The following is a 21643-nucleotide window of genomic DNA, read 5'->3' as shown; positions in this document are numbered from 1 at the left end:
CACATTTACTCGAAATTCACATATATGCAACCTATGTCCAAATAATTACCGCGAGCGCAAAAGGAAAAAAAATTTCTGTTATTTTCACATGTCCATGTTATTAAAAGCCTTTGTTTATTCTTTTTTTCTATGAAACTTATTTCGATGTTTTGACATATATTTTGAATAGGGTATGTTATTTGGGGTATATTCCAAATTAGGTGGGTTCACATTCTAAAATTGACATGTTTTGGAGGAAAACTTGTGTTTTGAACTTGTTTTTTAGTATGGCGAGAACGACTCGTTTTGAAGTGCTTATAAAGGGAAAACATTTCAAACCCCAAAACATGCTTGGTGAGAACACCGTATTAGAGACCCTATATCAACACCATGTACCAAATTTTAGCCGGATCGGATGAAATTTACTTCTCTTTGAGGCTCCGCAAGCCAAATGATTGCTGTTTCAACTAACGGATGATTATTGAAAAAACTACATTTGCTGTATGAATAACAAAATTTTTTAGACTTTGAATTAGAACCTCTCATGAAATTCTCAATATAATTATTTATTATTTTTTTAGATTACATAGCCAAATATGGAAGGATGTCTGAGAATGCTGCGCGATTTAAATTTTGGCAAATATTGTCAGCTGTGGATTACTGCCATAGAAAAGGAATTGTCCACAGAGATCTTAAGGTAAGTAAAACTCTTGGGTTTAAGGGTATAAGGAAAAAATTGGATAATCGCTTCAATTTTAATAACATTCGTGTGAGATGATAATTAAATCCAATTGAATTGAATTCCAGGGAATAATTGCTTTTGAATGTCTGTATAATCAGTATTTTGATTCGCTTAGAAGAAGAATTCTCAGAATCAAAAATCTACTTTTCAAATTCAGTCATTAACTGAATTTTATTTCCATACATATTTAATATTTTAGTTGATTCAAAGAAATAATTGATTGATTTATGTCACAAATAGAGGTGTGCGTATGCCACACAATTTCCGTGACACGTCGACTTGGTTCTCGTCCATTAGGAATGTGTTACACGCACAAAAGAACTCTTATATGCGTGGACAATTTGGCATCATTGGCATAAAGCTTGATGAAGAGATTTAAGGATGTGCGTGAAGATAAATTGTAAATTTAACTAGTCGAGACACAAACCAGGTAGTTTTTGCCTGCGCACCTAATGGGTTAATTACAATTTGGGGAGATAAAATATTTAATGAAATTCAGCACTTTCCAACATATTTGCGCAAAATATTTTGGTATTAAACGAAAGATCTTGACAAGTACTATAAATGCAAGTGGTTGTCATGTTCGAAAGCGTCCCATAAATGTTAGTTTTGCAGCTATATTTTAAATGTCAGTTTGTCCAACTTGAAATAAAGTTAAACTACGCCTACTGTGCAATAATTGCTCTAGATTTTTTGGTATCAAATGAAAGCTCTTGACGAGTACTATAAACGCAAGTGGTTGTCATGTTCGAAAGCATCATAAAAATATCGATTTTTATCAAAAAGAAAATTACTTTTTTAGAATTTCAAAAAAAGTGCACATTGGCCCACTGTGCAACACCTGCTCTACAGTGTTTGGTATCAAGTGAAAACAAAACCTGCTCTAGATTTTTTGGTATCAAATGAAAGCTCTTGACGAGTACTATAAATCCAAGTGGTTGTTATATTCGAAATTCTAAAAAAGTAATTTTTATGATGCTTTCGAACATGACAACCACTTGCGTTTATAGTACTCGTCAAGAGCTTTAATTTGATACCAAAAAATCTAGAGCAGGTATTGCACAGTGGGCGTAGTTTAACTTTATTTCAAGTTGGACAAACTGACTTTTAAAATATAGCTGCAAAACTAACATTTATGGGACGCTATCGAACATGGCAACCGCTTGCATTTATAGTACTTGTCAAGATCTTTCGTTTAATACCAAAATATTTTGCGCAAATATGTTGGAAAGTGCTGAATTTCATTAAATATTTTATCTCCTCAAATTGTAATTAACCCATTAGGTGCGCAGGCAAAAACTACCTGGTTTGTGTCTCGACTAGTTAAATTTACAATTTATCTTCACGCACATGATTTAAGGAGGTTAGGGGTTTCCTTCCCTTCAGAAAGGGAAGAGAATCTGATTCCAACACAGATTTAATCTTTGCAAATCCCACATATGGCGAGGTCAATAAGAAAATCAAAGAAGTCAACGATAACATCACGAAACTCAACACAAAAACGAACAGACTACCTAGGATAAATAAAAAGGCGACGGCACGAGATGAACCGGAGGAAATGTTTGTGATCCATGCTAATCTCAAGGAAAAGAGGTTCAGATGTTTGGAAGATCTGAACTTTGCAATGCCGGGGAAGAAAAGCACCCCGCTTTAATATTTATGTTATATGAAAACGACCAAGTACTTTTCATGGTTGTAATTCGATCCATTAATAATCTACCAAAATTTGGAGAAAAACTACCAAATAAAAAATCGTATTTTGCAGTTTTTGATTTCTATAGAAGATTTTGTCAAAAATTTTATTTTTTTATTTTGTCAAAATTTAATTCCTAGATAAAATTTTGTCAACATTTTATTCCCAGAGAAAATGCTGTCAAAATTTTATTCCTAGAGAAGATTTTATTCCTATAGTAAATTTTGCCAAAATTGTATTCCTATAGTGAATTTTGTCAAACTTTTATTCCTAGAGAATATTTTATCAAAACTTTATTTCTAGAGATAATTTCATCAAAATGTTATTCATAGAGAACATTTTATCAAAATTTATTCCTATAAAAAATTTTTTAACAATTTTATTCAACTTTCTTATCAAACTTTTATTCCTAGAGAAAACTTTGTAAAAATTTTATTCCTAGTAAAAGTTTTATCAAAATTTTATTCCTAGAGAAAATTTTGTCAAAATTTTATTCCTAGAGAAAGTTTTGTCAACATTTTATTCATAGAGAAGATTTTATCAAGATTCCTCGAAAAAAATTGTCAGAATTTTATTCCTAGAGAAAATTTTGTCAAAATTTTATTTTTAGACATTTTTTTTTCAACATTTTATTCCTAGAGAAAATTTTGTCAACATTTTATTCCTAGAGAACATGTTGTCAACATTTTATTCATAGTAAAAGTTTTATCAAAATTTTATTCCTACACCCAGAAAAAAGAGGCTCTAATGCCAACTGAACTTTATTTCAGTTCATGAAGATTAGTTGATTTTAGTTAAATTTTGCACAATATGAGTAAATGCTGCTTATTTGAATATTTTTTTGCTAACTTTAGTGACATGAACTAAAAATAAGAAAAAAAGTTGTATACAAATATAGTGCACAATTTTACTAAAAAATAAAATAGTTCATATTTTCCTAAAATGGCAGAAGTTTTCTTAAATTGAGTTCATAAGTCTCTCAAATGAGTAAATTTTACTAAAATTATACCTGTCTCGAATTTCGTACAGCGCTAAAAACATTTTAACAATTTTTAAATCCAATTTTTTCTTCCAACATATGGCATTTTCTTAAACAACAGAAAAAAATTAATTATTTTTAAAAAATTTTCTTCAATATGACAAAAAGTATTAACTTAACATGTAACATGTTGTAATTAGAAAACTATTTTAGTTAAAATTTTCTAAAATAAACCTACATTTTCTTCCACGGTGGGGTCACTTTTTTTTGGGTGTAGAGAAAATGTTGTCAAGATTCCTTGAAACAAAATTTTCAACATTTTATTCCTAGAGAAAATTTTTTAAAATTTTGTTTTTAGAGACAATTTTGTCAAAATTTTATTCGCAGAGAAAATTTTGTCAAAATTTTTTTTTTTTTTTTGAGAAAATTTTGTCAAAATTTTATTTGTAGAGACAATTTTGTCAACATTTTATTCCTAGAGAACATGCTGTCAAAATTTTATTTCTAGAGAAAATTTTGTCAGTTTTTGTTATTCATACACTGAAAAAAATATTTACGTGGATTAAAGATTACGCAAACTTAATTTTAGGATGCTCAATTTACACACTATTAAGAATAAAATTCTTTAAAATAATGATATTTTAATTAAAAACAAGTATATACGGCCGTAAGTTCGGCCAGGCCGAAGCTTATGTACCCTCCATCATGGATTGCGTAGAAAGTTCTTCTAAACACTGTAATCCACAATCGGATTACTTAAGTTGCGGTAACGCTTGCCGATGGCAAGGTATCTTAAAACCTCCTAACACCATCTTCTAAATTATATGTAAGTCCACACGTGGTATATATAATCAAAAACGATCGATCCAATACTTATATAATTCAGTTTGACAAAGTAGACATAAAATTTTGACAAAATTTTCTACAGAAATAAAATTTTAACAAAATTTTCTATAGAAATAAAATTTTCACAAAATTTTCTATAGAAATAAACTTTTGACAAAATTTTCTATAGAAATAAAATCTTGGTAGATTATTTTTGGCTCGAGTGGCAACCATGATTATGAACCGAATAAAATTTGAACAAAATTTTCTATAGAAATAAAATTTTGACAATGATGAAAATTTTATTATGAACCGAATAAAATTTTAACAAAATTTTCTCTAGAAATAAAATGTTGACAAAATGTTCTATAGAAATACAATTTTGACAAAATTTTCTATAGAAATAAAATTTTGGTAGACTATTTTTGGCTCTAGTGGCAACCATGATTATGAACCGATATGGACCAATTTTTGTGTGATTGGACCATTTTGGTATGGTTGTTGGCGACCATATACTAACACCACGTTCCTAATTTGAACCGGATCGGATGAATTTTGCTCCTCCAAGATGCTTCGGAGGTCAAATCTGGAGAACGTTTTATACACTGAAAAAACAGTGAACCCACCAGGAAGAAAAATTTCGGTTAATTTTAGAATATTTTGAACATTTTTGGAAAATTTTAACTTAACAGTATAACAAACGCTGGCATCACGCCGATGTCATAAAAATAAGTAAATATTTTTCGACAAATTAAAGAAAATTTATTAGACATAATTAAGTTTTTTCACTTGTTAAAGAAAATTTTGTAGTTTGAAGGAAAAAATTGGAGTTCAAAATTGCAAGAATGTCTTTAGTGACATACGAAGTTCATGATGAACGCATTTGTAGTAAAATTTACAAATTTAAAGAAATATTGAACTATTTTGTGGAAGACACGAATTTAATTAAACTTTATCTTTCATTTGTGTATATTTTTTCCTCGGTTTTAGTTAATTTAACTACCGTACACAAAAAATTATTAGAGTAGAGGAAACTTTCTCCAAACATAATAATTCCATGAACTAAACGAAAGTTAAATTGGCTTTAGTGAAATAGAGAGTTCACTTTTTTTTGAGTGTATGGGGGCTATATATATTTATGGACCGATATGGACCAATTGTGGCACGCTTGTTAAAGATCATATACTAACACCATGTTCCAAATTACAACCGGATTGGATGAAATTTGCTTCTCTTGGAGACTTCGCAAGCCAAATCTGGGGATCGGTTTATATGGGGGCTATATATAATTATGAACCGATGTGGACCAATTTTTGCATGATTGTTAGAGACCATATACCAACACCATGTACCAATTTTTGCATGGTTGTTAGAGACCATATACCAATATCATGTACCAAATTTCAGGCGGATCGGATGAAATTTGCTTCTCTTTGAGGCTCCGGAACCCAAATCTGAGGATCGGTTTATATGGGCGCTATATATAATTATGGACCGATGTGGACCAATTTTTGCACGGTTGTTAGAGACCATATACCAACACCATGTACCAAATTTCAGCCGGATCGGATGCAATTTGCTTCTCTGTGAGGCTTCGCAACCAAATCTGGGGATCGGTTTATATGGGGGCTATATATAATTATGGACAGATGTGGACCAATTTTTGCATGCCCATTTTCAATACCATCCGACCTACATCGATAACAACTACTTGTGCCATGTTTCAAGTCGATAGCTTGTTTCGTTCGGAAGTTAGCGTGATTTCAACAGACGGACGGACGGACATGCTTAGATCGACTCAGAATTTCACCACGACCCAGAATATATAGACTTTATGGGGTCTTAGAGCAATATTTCGATTTGTTACAAACGGAATGACAAAGTTAATATACCCCCATCCTATGAGGGAGGGTATAAAAAAGTTTATAATCTTTGCTTCAAAAAATGTTTTCATTAAATTTAGGACACGAATTTTGAAAATTTGCGTCCCTTCGTTAAAGCTACAAGTCTTTAAACTAAGGCAAATTTTCCCTAAAGTAAAGAAACACATTTTTGATTTATTACTGAAATATTGAATCTTATATTAACTGAAATATTGAATCTTTAGATTTAGGTGGAGAGGAATATTTTGCATCAAGAAATCTTCTAATCTACCGAACAGTAAAAATTTAAAATTTTTGGTAACCGTGGTACTGACCCCAAAAGAGTCTCAACTGAGTATATTCCGTTGAAAGAAAGCAAGATCGACTCGAATTCAAAGAAAGCGACTTCATCCAAATTCTACCAATCTACCAAACAGTAAAAAATCTACCATTTTTGGTACAGTCTACCAACAGTGTTAACCGTGGTACTGTCCCCAAGAGAGTCTCAACTAAGTATAGTCTGTTCAAAGGATGCAAAATCGACTCGAATTCAAAGAAAGTGACTTTATCCGCCGAAATTTTCGTGAAGAAGGGAAAAAAGTTCTCCAACTGTAGTATCATAATGGACTGAATAATCTAAGTGAGCCTAAAATAACGGGCTGTCATTATACCTAACGTAATCTAGTATGCTTACCTTGAACAAAAGGGGATTCAACCGCATTTTCGACCGAACATCAGTAAGGTTTTTAGCATTGGTTTATCTTCGGAATCCACTTTAAAAGAAAGGGGACCCTTGTTATTGATTTAACATTAGAATCGGGTAACACTCATTGTTAAGAAGGAATTTGACCATCACCCGTCATATTACAATAGACTGAATTAACTTAAAATAACAGCCTGTCACTAAAACCTAAACTAATGTGAAGAGGAGATAAACTATCGGTGTTTGGTCGATATTGGGATAGAGCCTATAACCAAAGACAAACACCAGTTCTATTCCAATTACAATATTTCCAAGCATTTTATACATATTCCATTTCTATTTTCCTTAGGCTGAAAATCTACTTTTGGACAATAATATGAATATAAAAATAGCAGATTTTGGATTTTCTAATCATTTTAAAGTTGGCGAATTACTTGCCACATGGTGTGGTTCACCACCTTATGCAGCGCCAGAAGTATTCGAAGGAAAACAGTACACGGGTCCCGAAATCGATATATGGGTAAGGAAAGTGTTTGATTTGCATTTGCTTGGCTTAATTGATTTTCTACGATTCAGTCGCTCGGAGTGGTTCTTTATGTACTCGTGTGTGGAGCATTGCCCTTTGATGGTTCGACATTGCAGAGTCTTAGAGATCGAGTACTCTCAGGTCGTTTTCGCATACCGTTTTTTATGTCGTCAGGTATAGTAATCACTCTTTTTCGGTGGATAAATTGTGTATTTACGATTATTATTGCATTTTGCAGAATGTGAACATTTAATACGACGAATGTTAGTGTTGGAACCCTCACGCCGTTATACCATCGAACAGATCAAATTGCATCGCTGGATGTGTCCTGAAATTTTGGAACTATCCAATATTGCTAAATTCAATGTCAATATGGACGGCACAACAAACATCGATCCCAACGAGGACATTCTACGAATAATGTCCGAATTCGCTGGTATACCACCGGAAAAGACTAAGTCCAGTCTTAAAAAGAATAGCTATGATCATGTCGCTGCCATTTACCTTTTACTCCAAGATAGAGTATACAATAAGAAAATGCAACAGGAACAGAAGCATATGCTCGGAAATGCCACTTGCAGTGCTGGTAGTAGTGCTGCATCCATCTCACTGCCAAAACATTCGAGCATAAGCAAACAGAACACTCTGGCCGGTTCCACCATCTCCACCTTGTCTACGCCAACATCGGCTCATCAATACTCCTCTAAGCTGCTGTATAAGCATGGCAAATCGAATTCTACCGATCAACACCGCCTGAGGCCCAGTCAAGCCTTGCAGGAAGAGCACAATCAAATAATCAAGGAGAACTACAGCCTTTTGTCGCGTTTAAGCCGCCAGACCTTATTGAGCGATCGTTATGCAATGGCTGCTGGCAATGCAGAGCACCTGCTTCATCCCAAAATGGCCGACAGTCCATTGAGACATCATTTGGAGAGGGGTGGAAGAATGTCTCGGCAAGATCTAAGCACTAATCAATTGCCCATAGGTTGTTCATCTTATAGTATAGACAATAATAAACACTCAATTTCTAATCTGAATTGCCGCGATATTGTAGCGTCGAACCAACGACTGAATGGTGTACCACCCACGTCGTTACGTTATGCCGATGATCGTTCAATGCGCGAGAGACTTTTTGGTGGAGCTGGCATGGGAGGAGCAGCTAATTTTAATCTCGAAGAGAGTATCCTAAAACAGAGTTCAGAAGACTGTAGGCTTTTACTGCAAAAAGCCACTGCCATATCCGAATCCAAAAACAATAAACACAAATCCAAAATGACTGATACTAAACAGAGGTCCGACACCAAGCTCAACGACTCCAAATCTTTGTCAAGTTCAACCAGTTTCGACTCTTCACCACATTTGGAGCAAAGCCTTAGCTTTCGTTTTAAAATGTCGGCAGAGGCCACAAAACTTTTCCAAACATTGCAGGAGAGCCCACTACCACTTGAGGTATACTGGAGGCAACTCCTTACACCATAAAAAATAATTCTTTTCCTACGAAACGAAATTTTAGGCCAACAAAGCTTTCTATTTTGGTTAAAGTTGTCTCGTTAAATACAAAATCATTGTTTATCCCCATCGAACTTTCTTTAGCCCAAGAGAAACAATTTTTAAAAATAAAAGCAAACTTCCTCGGTGTGAACTTTCGTTTCCAAGAAAAGAAATAAATTTGATGCGCGTACGCTTCTTTTAAATATTGATACTAATTTTGAACTCTTTGTTTTTGCAGAGCCCCACTCGCCAAGATGACATTGACATCCATTCAAATATCGCAATTAGTTCAAGCAACGACCGCATGACACCACAAACATCAGAGATGGAAAAAGCGAAACATAGTTCGGAGAATTATGCAAAGTAATATAACATTTTTGTGTCTTCATCAGAGATATTTTCAACGGCCATTTGTTTTTATTTTGCAGCACCAATGGCAACGAAAAAGGTCCAGCAAAAAATTCTAATAAAAAGGTTTCGGCCCAATGTAGTTCAAGCACGGATGAAGGATGCGAAACAGATTTGGGAACTGATACTAAAGGTATGCTTAAATATAAAATAAGTTCGTTGTCAAGTAAAAGAATAAGAATAATTCGTAAGTGGGTCAGACCAGGAGAAGTGTAACATAGTGGGTCAGGGATTTTGAACTTTATATGATATATCCGAAGGTAAAACAAGTATATACGGCCGTAAGTTCGGCCAGGCCGAAGCTTATGTACCCTCCATCATGGATTGCGTAGAAACTTCATCTAAACACTGCCATCCACAATCGAATTACTTAAGTTGCGGTAACGCTTGCCGATGGCAAGGTATCTTAAACCCTCCTAACACTATCTTCTAAATTGTACACTCAAAAAAAAGTGAACTCTCTATTTCACTAAAGCCAATTTAACTTTCGTTTAGTTCATGGAATTATTATGTTTGGAGAAAGTTTCCTCTACTCTAATAATTTTTTGTGTACGTTAGTTAAATTAACTAAAACCGAGGAAAAAAATATACACAAATGAAGGATAAAGATTAACTAAATTCGTGTCTGCCACAAAATAGTTAAATATTTCTTTAAATTTGTAAATTTTACTACAAATGCGTTCATCATGAACTTCGTATGTCACTAAAGACATTCTTGCAATTTTGAACTCCAATTTTTCCCTTCAAACTACAAAATTTTCTTTAACAAGTGAAAAAACTTAATTATGTCTAATAAATTTTCTTGAATTTGTCGAAAAATATTTACTCATTTTTATGACATCGGCGTGATGCCAGCGTTTGTTATACTGTTAAGTTAAAATGTTCCAAAAATATTCAAAATTTTCTAAAATTAATCGAAATTTTTCTTCCTGGTGGGTTCACTGTTTTTTCAGTGTATGTAAGTCCATACGTGGTATATATTAAATCAAAAAAGATCGATCCAATACGTATATAATTCAGTTTGACAAAGTAGACATAAAATTTTGACAAAATTTTCTACAGAAATAAAATTTTAACAAAATTTTCTATAGAAATAAAATTTTCACACAATTTTCTGTAGAAATAAAAATTTTGACAAAATTTTCTATAGAAAGAAAATTTTGACAAAAATTTCTACAGAAATAAAATTTTAACAAAATTTTCTATAGAAATAAACTTTTGACAAAATTTTCTATAGAAATAAAATCTTGGTAGGTTATTTTTGGCTCGAGTGGCAACCATGATTATGAACCGAATAAAATTTGAACAAAATTTTCTATAGAAATAAAATTTTGACAATGATGAAAATTTTATTATGAACCGAATAAAATTTTAACAAAATTTTCTCTAGAAATAAAATTTTGACAAAATTTTCTATAGAAATAAAATTTTGACAAAATTTTCTATAGAAATAAAATTTCTACACTGAAAAAAACAGTGAACCCACCAGGAAGAAAACTTTCGGTTAATTTTAGAAAATTTTGAATATTTGTAGAAAATTTTAACCAAACAGTATTACAAACGTTGGCATCACGACGATGTCATAAAAATAAGTAAATATTTTTCGACAAATTCGAGAAAATTTATTAGACATAACTAAGTTTTTTCACTTGTTAAAGAAAATTTTGTAGTTTGAAGGAAAAACTTAGAGTTCAAAATTGCAAGAATGTCTTTAGTGACATACGAAGTTCATGATGGACACATTTTTGGTAAAATTTACAAATTTAAAGAAATTCTGAACTATTTTGTGGAAAACACGAATTTAGTTAATCTTTATGCTTCATTTGAGTATATTTTTTTCCTCGGTTTTAGTTAATTTAACGAAAGTAAACAAAAAATTATTAGAGTAAAGGAAACTTTCTCCAAACATAATAATTCCGTGAACTAAAATAAAGTTAAATTGGCTTTAGTGAAATAGAGAGTTCACTTTTTTTTGAGTGTATAGAAATAAAATGTTGGTAGATTATTTTTGGCTCTAGTGGCAACCATGATTATGAACCGATATGGACCAATTTTTGTGTGATTGGACCAATTTTGGTATGGTTGTTAGCAACCATATACTAACACCACGTTCCTAATTTGAACCGGATCGGATGAATTTTGCTCCTCCAAGATGCTCCGGAGGTCAAATCTGGAGAACGTTTTATACACTGAAAAAACAGTGAACCCACCAGGAAGAAAAATTTCGGTTAATTTTAGAATATTTTGAATATTTTTGGAAAATTTTAACTTAACAGTATAACAAACGCTGGCATCACGCCGATGTCATAAAAATAAGTAAATATTTTTCGACAAATTCAAGAAAATTTATTAGACATAATTAAGTTTTTTCACTTGTTAAAGAAAATTTTGTAGTTTGAAGGAAAAAATTGGAGTTCAAAATTGCAAGAATGTCTTTAGTGACATACGAAGTTCATGATGAACGCATTTGTTGTAAAATTTACAAATTTAAAGAAATATTGAAATATTTTGTGGAAGACACGAATTTAATTAAACTTTATCTTTCATTTGTGTATATTTTTTCCTCGGTTTTAGTTAATTTAACTACCGTACACAAAAAATTATTAGAGTAGAGGAAACTTTCTCCAAACATAATAATTCCATGAACTAAAGGAAAGTTAAATTGGCTTTAGTGAAATAGAGAGTTCACTTTTTTTTGAGTGTATGGGGGCTATATATATTTATGGACCGATATGGACCAATTCTGGCACGGTTGTTAAAGATCATATACTAACACCATGTTCCAAATTACAACCGGATTGGATGAAATTTGCCTCTCTTGGACACTTCGCAAGCCAAATCTGGGGATCGGTTTATATGGGCGCTATATATAATTATGGACCGATGTGGATCAATTTTTGCACGGTTGTTAGAGACCATATACCAATACCATGTACCAAATTTCAGCCGGATCGGATGCAATTTGCTCCTCTTTGAGGCTTCACAAGCCAAATCTGGAGATCGGTTTTTATGGGGTCTATATATAATTATGGACCGATGTGGACCAATTTTTGCATGGTTGTTAGAGACCATATACCAACATCATGTACCAAATTTCAGCCGGATCGGATGAAATGTTCTTCTCTTTGAGGCTCCGCAAGCCAAATCTGGGGATCGGTTTATATGGGGGCTATATATAATTATGGACCGATGTGAACCAATTTTTGCATGGTTGTTAGAGACCATATACCAACACCATGTACCAAATTTCAGCCAGATCGGATGAAATTTGCTTCTCTTTTAGGCTCCGCAAGCCAAATCTGGGGATCGGTTTATATGGGGGCTATATATAATTTTGGACCGATGTGGACCAATTTTTGCATGGTTGTTAGAGACCATATACAAAATTTCAGCCGGATCGGATGAAATATGCTTCTGTCAGAGGCTCCACAAGCCAAATCTGAGGGTCCCTTTATATGGGGGCTATACGTAAAAGAGGACCGATATGGCCCATTTTCAATACCATCCGACCTACATCGATAACAACTACTTGTGCCAAGTTTCAAGTTGATAGCTTGTTTCGTTCGGAAGTTAGCGTGATTTCAACAGACGGACGGACGGACGGATGGACGGACGGACGGACGGACATGCTTAGATCGACTCAGAATTTCACCACGACCCAGAATATATATACTTTATGGGGTCTTAGAGCAATATTTCGATGTGTTACAAACGGAATGACAAAGTTAATATACCCCCATCCTATGATGGAGGGTATAAAAATGGTGACAAAATGAAAGTGAATTTCCCGCCGTCGTTGTAGACATTTGAAATGAAGCATTGTAACCTACGTACGGGCCCAGGTAAATTATCGTAAACAGTAAGAGACCTCTCGAGCCCCGCTACAAGGGATGGTGTGATCTCAGTCACCTTTGGTTGATTGATTGATCTGAAGAGATTTTAAACTGTTAAACATCTCGAGAGTGATAGATCGAAAAGGAGTCATTCGTAGCATTCTTGGTCTCTGAGGCAGCAACTCACCAAAATTTATCATAGTCCAAGTTCCAATGTTCTCAACAACGTAAAACCTGAGCTTGGTCCAGTTTCCTCGTCTTGAAATCTCTCGTTGTACCCGGTGTATGGAAAATGGGTTGGGTGATTCCACCACAGAGGGATGGTGGGATCTCAGTTACCTTTGGAGCCGTACCGTTGATTGATCCGAAGAGATTTTTCAACCGACTGTTAAACATCTTGAGAGTGATAGATAGATCGAAAAGGCGTCATTCGTAGCATTCGTGGTCTCTGAGGCAGCAACACACCAAAATTTATCATAGTCCAAGTTCCAATGTTCTCAACAACGTAAAATCCTCCAATGAGCTGGGTCCCGACTCCTCGTCTTGGAATCTCTCGTTATACCCGATGTATGGAAAATGGGTAGGGTGATTCCACTACTGAGGCTAGGCAAAAACTTGAGTAAGGGTGAATCCTCCAGACCGATCTCCGTTCTCTCGCCATTAGTCAAGTCACTTGGGGCACTACTCTTCCCAAGCCTTGTGAGAATTTTTGTCAACCATCAACATGGATTCCGTAAGGTACATATCACATAAACTGCTTCGAATGTCAGCAAACATAAATAGAGGACCAGCCCAAATCTAGTTACAGGACGGTCCTGATGGCACTTGACCTATCGAAGGAATGGGATATGGTCAGCTGTGCCACACTATTCTAGGACATCGAAAACTCGTCATTACCGGCAGAAGCCAAACGTTGGGTTCTTAATTGTCAGAGTGGAAGCCAGTGGTACATGGAAATTAGAGGCAGATAGTCAAGATCTCGTAGAGTGAAAAAGGGGAGTGATATCTCCAGCGTGGACATCGAAAAATCGTCCCTACCGGCTGGAACCAAACGTTGGGTTCTTTGTTATCTGAGTGGGCGTCTGTTGAGGTGTAATTTTGAGAGATAAAGTCAGACCTTCGTAGTGTGAAATTGGGGGATGTCCATGGTGAAACCTCTACATTTCATCTATTCCACCGCTTCCGGCGGCATTGAGATTGTATCATATGATATCTGCAATTGGTTAAACATCTACCTTGCCGAATTTATCAGTTATTTCACTGCTAGAAATTTGAGGATATTCTCCATCAAACCCTACATGTTCAGCAGAAGTACGCAGGCATTTTAATGTTAGAGTCGATGGCGTTACAATTCCGACAGCACTCAACATTTTCGGGGTAAGATTCGACAGCTTTTTTAAGTCGTATGCCCACGCCACTACAATTTATCATAAGCTTCGCATTCAACATTCTCGGGGTAAGATTCGACAGTTTTTTTAAGTCGTATACCCACGCCACTACAATTTATGATAAGCTTCGCGGCAAGTTGCTTGGCGCAGCACTTGAGATGCGGCCAATTACCTATAAGGTAATTGGCCGATCAGTAGTAAACTATGTAGCACCAGTGCAGGACACCTCAGACAAGTGATACGAAGTGGAATAATATATAGACCTATAAGAACGCTGCCCTTAGAACTGCGACAGGATGTCTCCTTTATGTCTAGACCAAGATCCTTCCCGCTATTACATGTTGTCAAAATATTATCTCCTGCGTTGTTATTGCAGTAACCATCCAAACCACCATCTTATGGATAGACAATCGCTATCGAGGAATTTATGCCTATTGGTGATTAATATCAGCGTAGCTGACGTTTGTTCCACCTGTAATCAAGGGCCACATGACACACATCACCTTTTCGCTTGCCCGGCCAAAAGTACTCGACTCTCTATCACTATTCCTTCTCTACGTGCATTATTGCACATTTTAGGATATGTTTCGTATATAAGAGTTCTGTCTGTAAAAGTAAGAAACCATGATATTAATTAGTTATTTCTCATTTTAGAAGCTTCGCAGTCTTCTAGTGACTTACGCAATCAACGCATCCAGTCCTATGCCAGTAGCAGCTCATCAAGCGGAGTAATCGGAAGCTATTCAAAAAGTCTGAGTCAAAATCTAAGTCGAGCCTCTTCAAAAAGTAACTGCTCGACATTTGAAAGTATTGACTTTAATCTTGTGACAAGTATAGATCTTGCCGGTAGCCTGCCCTCATGTGCAAGTAATTCTACCATTGCTGCTGCAGTATCTGGAACCAGTGGTAGCGCAACGCCCGACCAGTCATCCGAGTGTTCATTTTATAATAGCAATAATTCATGTGTATACATGCCACCTGTAACAAGTACGTCCTCGATGTTGTCTACTAAGTCGACGCCGTACTCCGACAAAAGATCTCCCATTCATTTTCGGTAAGTTGTGGCAAGTCGTTGTAATTTTGTTTTTGTTGTAAATTTTAATTTGATTTTAGAGAGGGAAGGAGAGCCAGTGATGGTCTAGTAGCCCAGGGAATTGTTAATGCATCCGCTGGACCTCTTAACAATGGTTCAGGTTACGGCAGCTATCGTTATGACATTCCACATAAACGAAATGGCTGGCTTGAACTCCAGCAACTACAGAGAGAAGCTCATACCCTAAAGTCTAAGTACAGATCAAATCTGCCAATGGACGAATTCAACAATTGTCAATTTCAACATAGTCAATTCTATACACTGTCTAACAGAATACCAGCTATGGATTTTCATGCAGCATATTCATCGCATTTGATGCGCGCCATGGAGAATGTGGAAAATTTCCCCGAAAAGAATGGTGGAGCTTTGCATCCCTCACTGTATCACTATTTGAGAGTAGACGCAGCAAATGCTTATCCGGGCTCTATGCCCCGGCAAGATCCGAATACGATCTTTACTCATCTGAATGCAGCCGCAGCAATGTTGCCCATGCAAAAACCTCCACTACAACAGCAACTTTTGCAACATCGATTGTTGCAACAGAAACGTCAATTGTTTCAGAAGCAATACGCCTTGGAGGCACATTTAAGTCGACCACATCACTTGATAAGAGAGCACAGTTACAAGCTTAGTGGTCACCCGCACATAGTAACGCCATCTACACCACCACCACCGCCGCCGCCATCTGTTATGACACCTCACAACGAAGAATTTATGCAGATGCAGTTATATGATCGTGGCGCCAAAATTCATCACAATTCTCTGGCTCCTCTGAGTGTCTATAATAATCACCATAACCATCATTCCAATATAAATCCAAATTACATGAAGACAACCTATATCAAACAACAATCAGCTGATGTTGCTGTATTGCCATTGGGACCCCATGAGAGACGTAGTCCCATGAATAGAATTGCTTCAGAAGTGTGGACAGCTGCAAATGATACAACATCGGTGGGAAATGTAGGAGTTGGCGGTAATATGGGAGCACCCCCAACTGGTACCCCAACAATAGTTGATCATCGAAAAATGTCCCCAGTGAAACTGGAGAATGGCGTCAATCGTAATGGATCGACTCCAACGCCTTCACCATCGCCATCTGTTTTACCACCGCATGCATACCATGTAATTGTGAATCCATCATTCCTTTTATTCCACAATTATTAATTTATCGATTCTTCTTTTTTTCCTCCCCGTGTATAGCCATCGACATCGTCATCATGTACAACTACACCGTCACTAGCATCTACAGCATTAGCACCTTCATCGACATCATCATCGTCATCAACATCATGCACCGCAGCTTCAAGCGTATCCACATTATCCAATCCTTCCACAACCACCTCGACAACTTCATCCCCCCTTAATAAATCCTCTATATCTATATCATCAGCGTCATCAATAAATTTATATACACCGAATTGGCAGAATGTCATAAAACCGCTTAGCGAAAGTCCGATTCTTGAAATTGCAGAACATTTGGAGTCAGTTTAAATTTGTGTTTTTATTGACATTGGATTGCCCGAGTGATTAATGAATTACATTTGCGTCCAAAAAAACATAAGAAAAAATTAAAATGATTTAACCCCATTTTCATAAAGCTCCGTTAGTACATGGTTACCTAACCAAGTTTTAATCCTTTCTACCTGCTAATATACTCATATGGCAGTGAGGAACTTAACTGCCGAAAAATATTCAGTTAAAGTTAGCGCGACGAAAAAATATCTTTAATATATAATATGTGTGTTGTTAACTGACAGTTAAACGGAGCTAGAGGAAAATGACCGTAAGTTGTTTACGTTTCGGTTTTGAACTGTCAGAAGTTCGAATACGATTTTGTCAACTATGCCTGATGGTGAGTTTACAAAAGCAACACTACTAGATTTTTGTTTCGCAACGGAGCACTACACTGGAAGAAGAGTTTTCATTTCTGAGTAACGAAATTGTAGACACCTGGAGTGATATCTGACGTCTTCAAAACATTACCATATTTAGTGTAAGGTTTAAGTTTAAATGGGGCCACATTTGGTGTCGTTGAAACGCAAATCTCCCATCGGATTCTAGGTGGTTCCTAGGCTTGCTAACTCATCTGCTTCGCAGTTTGTTCCTGTGACCAGGCACCCATATTAAGTGAATATTGTAATGCTCAATCATCACCAAGAGAGGTTTGCGGCAATCTATGATCTTTTTCGAAATGAGGAATACAGAGTCCATGGATTTTATTGCAGGTTGAATATTTTTATTTCAACATTGGAACATTACTTGTCAGCCAATATTCCACCTCTTTTTGGCCATTATTTCACTACAGTCATTAGCTAATATTTTCGCTATTTTTGACTATACTCCAAAACCCACTTGTCCATTCAATTTGTAACAATCAGCATGGAAATCTATGTAACTTTAATTTCCTGGAGTTTTTGTGCACCACGCCTCACCGTTGGGAATTAGTTTTTCAATTTTCTTGTCGAAAAGGGAGTTTACTAGAGTATAATCCACTGCGTTTGGCACATTTGACATTATTTAGAGAACCAAACTATGATCATGCCTGTTTCCAGAGCTACCGCTCGCGCAACCAAACAGCCATTGTTGCAGCCGACTGTTTGGTCAATATGTCTAAAAGCAATAGATAAAACATGGCATTAAGGGAATCTGTCCCTTTCTTACTAAATGCGCCTGGTACTACGTTCACACTAGTCACGAAATCCTGTTAAAGGTTATTTTAGCCCAAATCCACATAGATTTCAGTAGATTTTCAATAGGGATATATCAGCTAGCCCGTAGAGGATTTCAACAAAATCTCTTTCAAAATTCACTATAATGTACAACTGTGGTTTTAGTACAAAAAAAAAAAAACGCTTTTTGCAACGCTGTGGTAGTTTTCATTGGAAATATATGTGTGTGACTAAAAACGTATTGAATTCAATTGTTTGCTCTAATCTTAAATTAAATCAAAAAATCCAACAGCTAGAGAAATTCTTCCTTGTTAAAATAATAATATTCGTGCCTAGTGAGGACGTTGTGTGAGATACACAAATACGCCATTCGCTGAACTTTATCTTATGGCGTTTTCTTTTCTTGTAAATCATATTTTGTCCGTAATATGATCTTTTTAAGTTCTTTTTGTGAAAATGTTTCAAAATCTGTTGTGAAAATTATGCCATGCACTACCGACAAACGAGAGTGCTGCGATTTCCCTGAAAAACAGAGTTGCATTTTGCTGTTGATGGTGAAATTACATTCGCACCATTTGTTCCTTTGAATTATTTTCTTTCCGTTCAAAAGATAGCATAGTTTCAGATTCTTGGCAGAATTTTAAAAATGTACATTCTGTACAAACAAAATGAAGGCAAACATTTTTTTCCGAATAGAATAGAACTCCACAAACTTGTCGACAGTGCCGGTCACCAGACCACAACATCATATAGTATTAAGATCTAATTCAGCCTCCTGGCCAATATAACTTCGAGGTACTTTGCCCACTAACCAAGGGAATTTCCATAACACCATGGGAATTTTACTGTCTTTGTAGTACCTGATTAGTTCTGTCTCTGCAGTATTTACCCCTAGACCATTCTCCTTCGCCCATTTCTCCCCAGTCATCCTGAGGGTTATATGTATAGTATGTCTAATACCCTGTTTCTGTATGTCGAACGAAAACCTAGTCGACTGAAAAGCAGTCACTCGAATTCGAATCAATTTGGTTTTCTCTATTTTTGAAAGTTCATATCGTTTGTATGGGAGTACATTGATTATCAAAAATGAGTATTTTAAAATTTTTGGCCTGAGAATTGATTCAAATTTCAAAATTATTTTTACTTTTTTTTTGACACTTATTGTAAATATATGTTCGTTTGGTACTCGACAACAAAATATGAAGTGATTTGCCTGTCGACATAGAGAAACCCAAATAATTTTTTTTCATTTGAAATACTCTCGTTCGACATACAGAAACAGGGTATAATTGTATATGTCAATTTTCCCCTGACTGATAAGGCCATATCATATGCTAATAGTGGGAACTGTCTACCTCGGTCGAAAATTGTACTAAATTGTATTCCATTTTTTTGTGATTTCCACAAGTGTGATAAGAAGAATTTACAGAGATTTTCGAATTTTTAAATACCATTTACGAAATTCTCCCTTCTCACAAAAAGCAAAACTAAACTAAAAGAAAAGAAAAAAATTATTGGGGCCAAATCATTACCATATTAACCACACCGCAGTTCTTTTTTGAAAATTATACAAAAATGTTCTTCCACTTTAGTTAGCTTATTTTTACTTTCATTGAAATGAATACTTAATATCTTATATCTTAAAAAGTTTATGAACCAAAACTTTTTAAGATATAAAAGAAAATTTCAATTTTGAAGTAAAGAAAAATCTGGGGAAAATTAAAAGATAGATGGACGATCGTTTCGGAACTACCTCATCAGCATCCTATATTTGCAGCGAAACAATCAACCAATTATCACAATAAATTCGGATAATTCACTAAACCCAATGTGAATTATACTCGAACCTCCCGATAAAGTTGTTTTGATAGTAGACTTTGCGTTCATCAATTAACACAAACATTTCACTTTTCCTTTGCCAATGTCAAATCATCGATTTGAATGCAATTGGCTGGGTTTGTGGTGAGCGCTTCTTAGCTTCAGGATATCAGAGTAACAACGGACCATTTTTTTGTCTGTGTACCACTTTTATCCATTCTTTTTTTAAGGCAACCAGAAGGTTGTTTACGGCGTAAAAACTCTATAGTGACCAACATGAAAAGTCGATTAATTTGATTTGATAGTAAAAAACGATTTCAAGGATTACAAACAAAAAAAAAGGCTTTAAAGTTTGGACTTTTGTTTGCCTTATTGTTTCTTTACCAAAAAATTTTGATTTTTTTTTGTCGCAAAATTATTGTTAAATATTTTTTCGCAAAATATATTAATAACAAAATTTAAAAACTTTTTAACTATATATTTTTTTCTTGCTTTGGACAAAGTTATATATAACTTTCTATAAGAATACATATACCTATATAAGTATTTGTATTATTGTAAACTTATATACGATCATGTAAACGAAACTTACATATTTATTATACAAAATACATATGCAAAAAAAATACATACTCTCAATAATTCATATACATATTCGTAATACGATAACCAATTGATAATCAAACATGTACATCATCATCCTCCCACAACGATATACATACATACCATACTATATCATCCAAATACATATATTTTAATCTCTGTTGATTAGTTTAGATCCAATTAGTAGAACCGTTTACAAACTAAAAAAAAAAATACAAACAATACAAATTGCCAATATGGTATCCCCCTATAAAATAGACTTTACTAGACTAGCAATACATTATTCTTCTTCATACGTATGTAGTTAGGCGAAAAAGAGTGAAAGAGAGTGAGAGCGTGAGACAGTGAGTTAACGAGAGAAATAAATAAAAACGCAGGCTACTATAACACTACTCCCCCCGCCCATAATTAATTCTTACACTACAAAAAAAGCCTATAGAGTATATTTTCTTTCGATTTCTTAAAAATGTTCGATTGTAAACGCAAATAAAACAAAAATTGTGAAAAATTCAACCAAAAAAATAGACTTAGATTAAATCGAAAGCAGACAATTGGCAATTTGAAACAATAATTAAAGCATTAGCCCCTACCCCTTGTCCCTTTGAATGCAAATGCAAGCAAACATAGTTGTGTTACTAAATTCTAGTTAAATTTTTGATTAGCATTGAGGAAAATTATGAACGATAACAATAATATTTATTATAATTATTATACTGAATATTTAAAATATTGAAAAAAAAAAACAAACAATGATTCTTATTATTATTATAATTATTGATAATAAAAGAGAAATAATAACAAATATCAATTATTCAAAATGCATTTATACACTTTAATATTATGAAAATAAAACTGAATTCTAATAAATTACTACAAAATACGAAAAACATCGACTAATTGTTCGTAAAAAATATAGAAAACACTGCAATGAAACAAAAAGAGAAAATAATAAAAGAAAAAAAAAATATCAAATACAATTTTTGGCCAATTTTTTTCTTTCTTTAATAGGTTAAGGTGGGTATTAAGTT

At 34.6% G+C, this 21643-nt stretch overlaps 1 protein-coding gene across 1 annotated transcript in view; it reads left to right on the top strand.

Annotated features, from left to right (window-relative positions):
- Sik2 (Salt-inducible kinase 2) overlaps window positions 1-21423 on the top strand; it is a 37171-nt gene extending 15748 nt beyond the window's left edge. Inside the window, exons 6-14 of the mRNA XM_075299424.1 lie at window positions 561-676; window positions 7133-7303; window positions 7360-7483; window positions 7548-8758; window positions 9039-9163; window positions 9229-9341; window positions 15084-15483; window positions 15543-16647; window positions 16726-21423. Of these exons, the coding sequence (XP_075155539.1) occupies window positions 561-676; window positions 7133-7303; window positions 7360-7483; window positions 7548-8758; window positions 9039-9163; window positions 9229-9341; window positions 15084-15483; window positions 15543-16647; window positions 16726-17016 (3656 nt within the window). The 3' untranslated portion in view covers window positions 17017-21423. The remainder of the gene's footprint in view (window positions 1-560; window positions 677-7132; window positions 7304-7359; window positions 7484-7547; window positions 8759-9038; window positions 9164-9228; window positions 9342-15083; window positions 15484-15542; window positions 16648-16725) is intronic.
- Window positions 21424-21643: the final 220 nt, after the last annotated feature.

The sequence above is a fragment of the Haematobia irritans genome, chromosome 3, assembly GCF_050003625.1.
Source record: "Haematobia irritans isolate KBUSLIRL chromosome 3, ASM5000362v1, whole genome shotgun sequence".
Taxonomy (NCBI): domain Eukaryota; kingdom Metazoa; phylum Arthropoda; class Insecta; order Diptera; family Muscidae; genus Haematobia; species Haematobia irritans.
The sequence above is the reverse complement of the archived record's forward strand: the minus strand, read 5'-3'. Positions and strand labels throughout refer to the sequence as shown.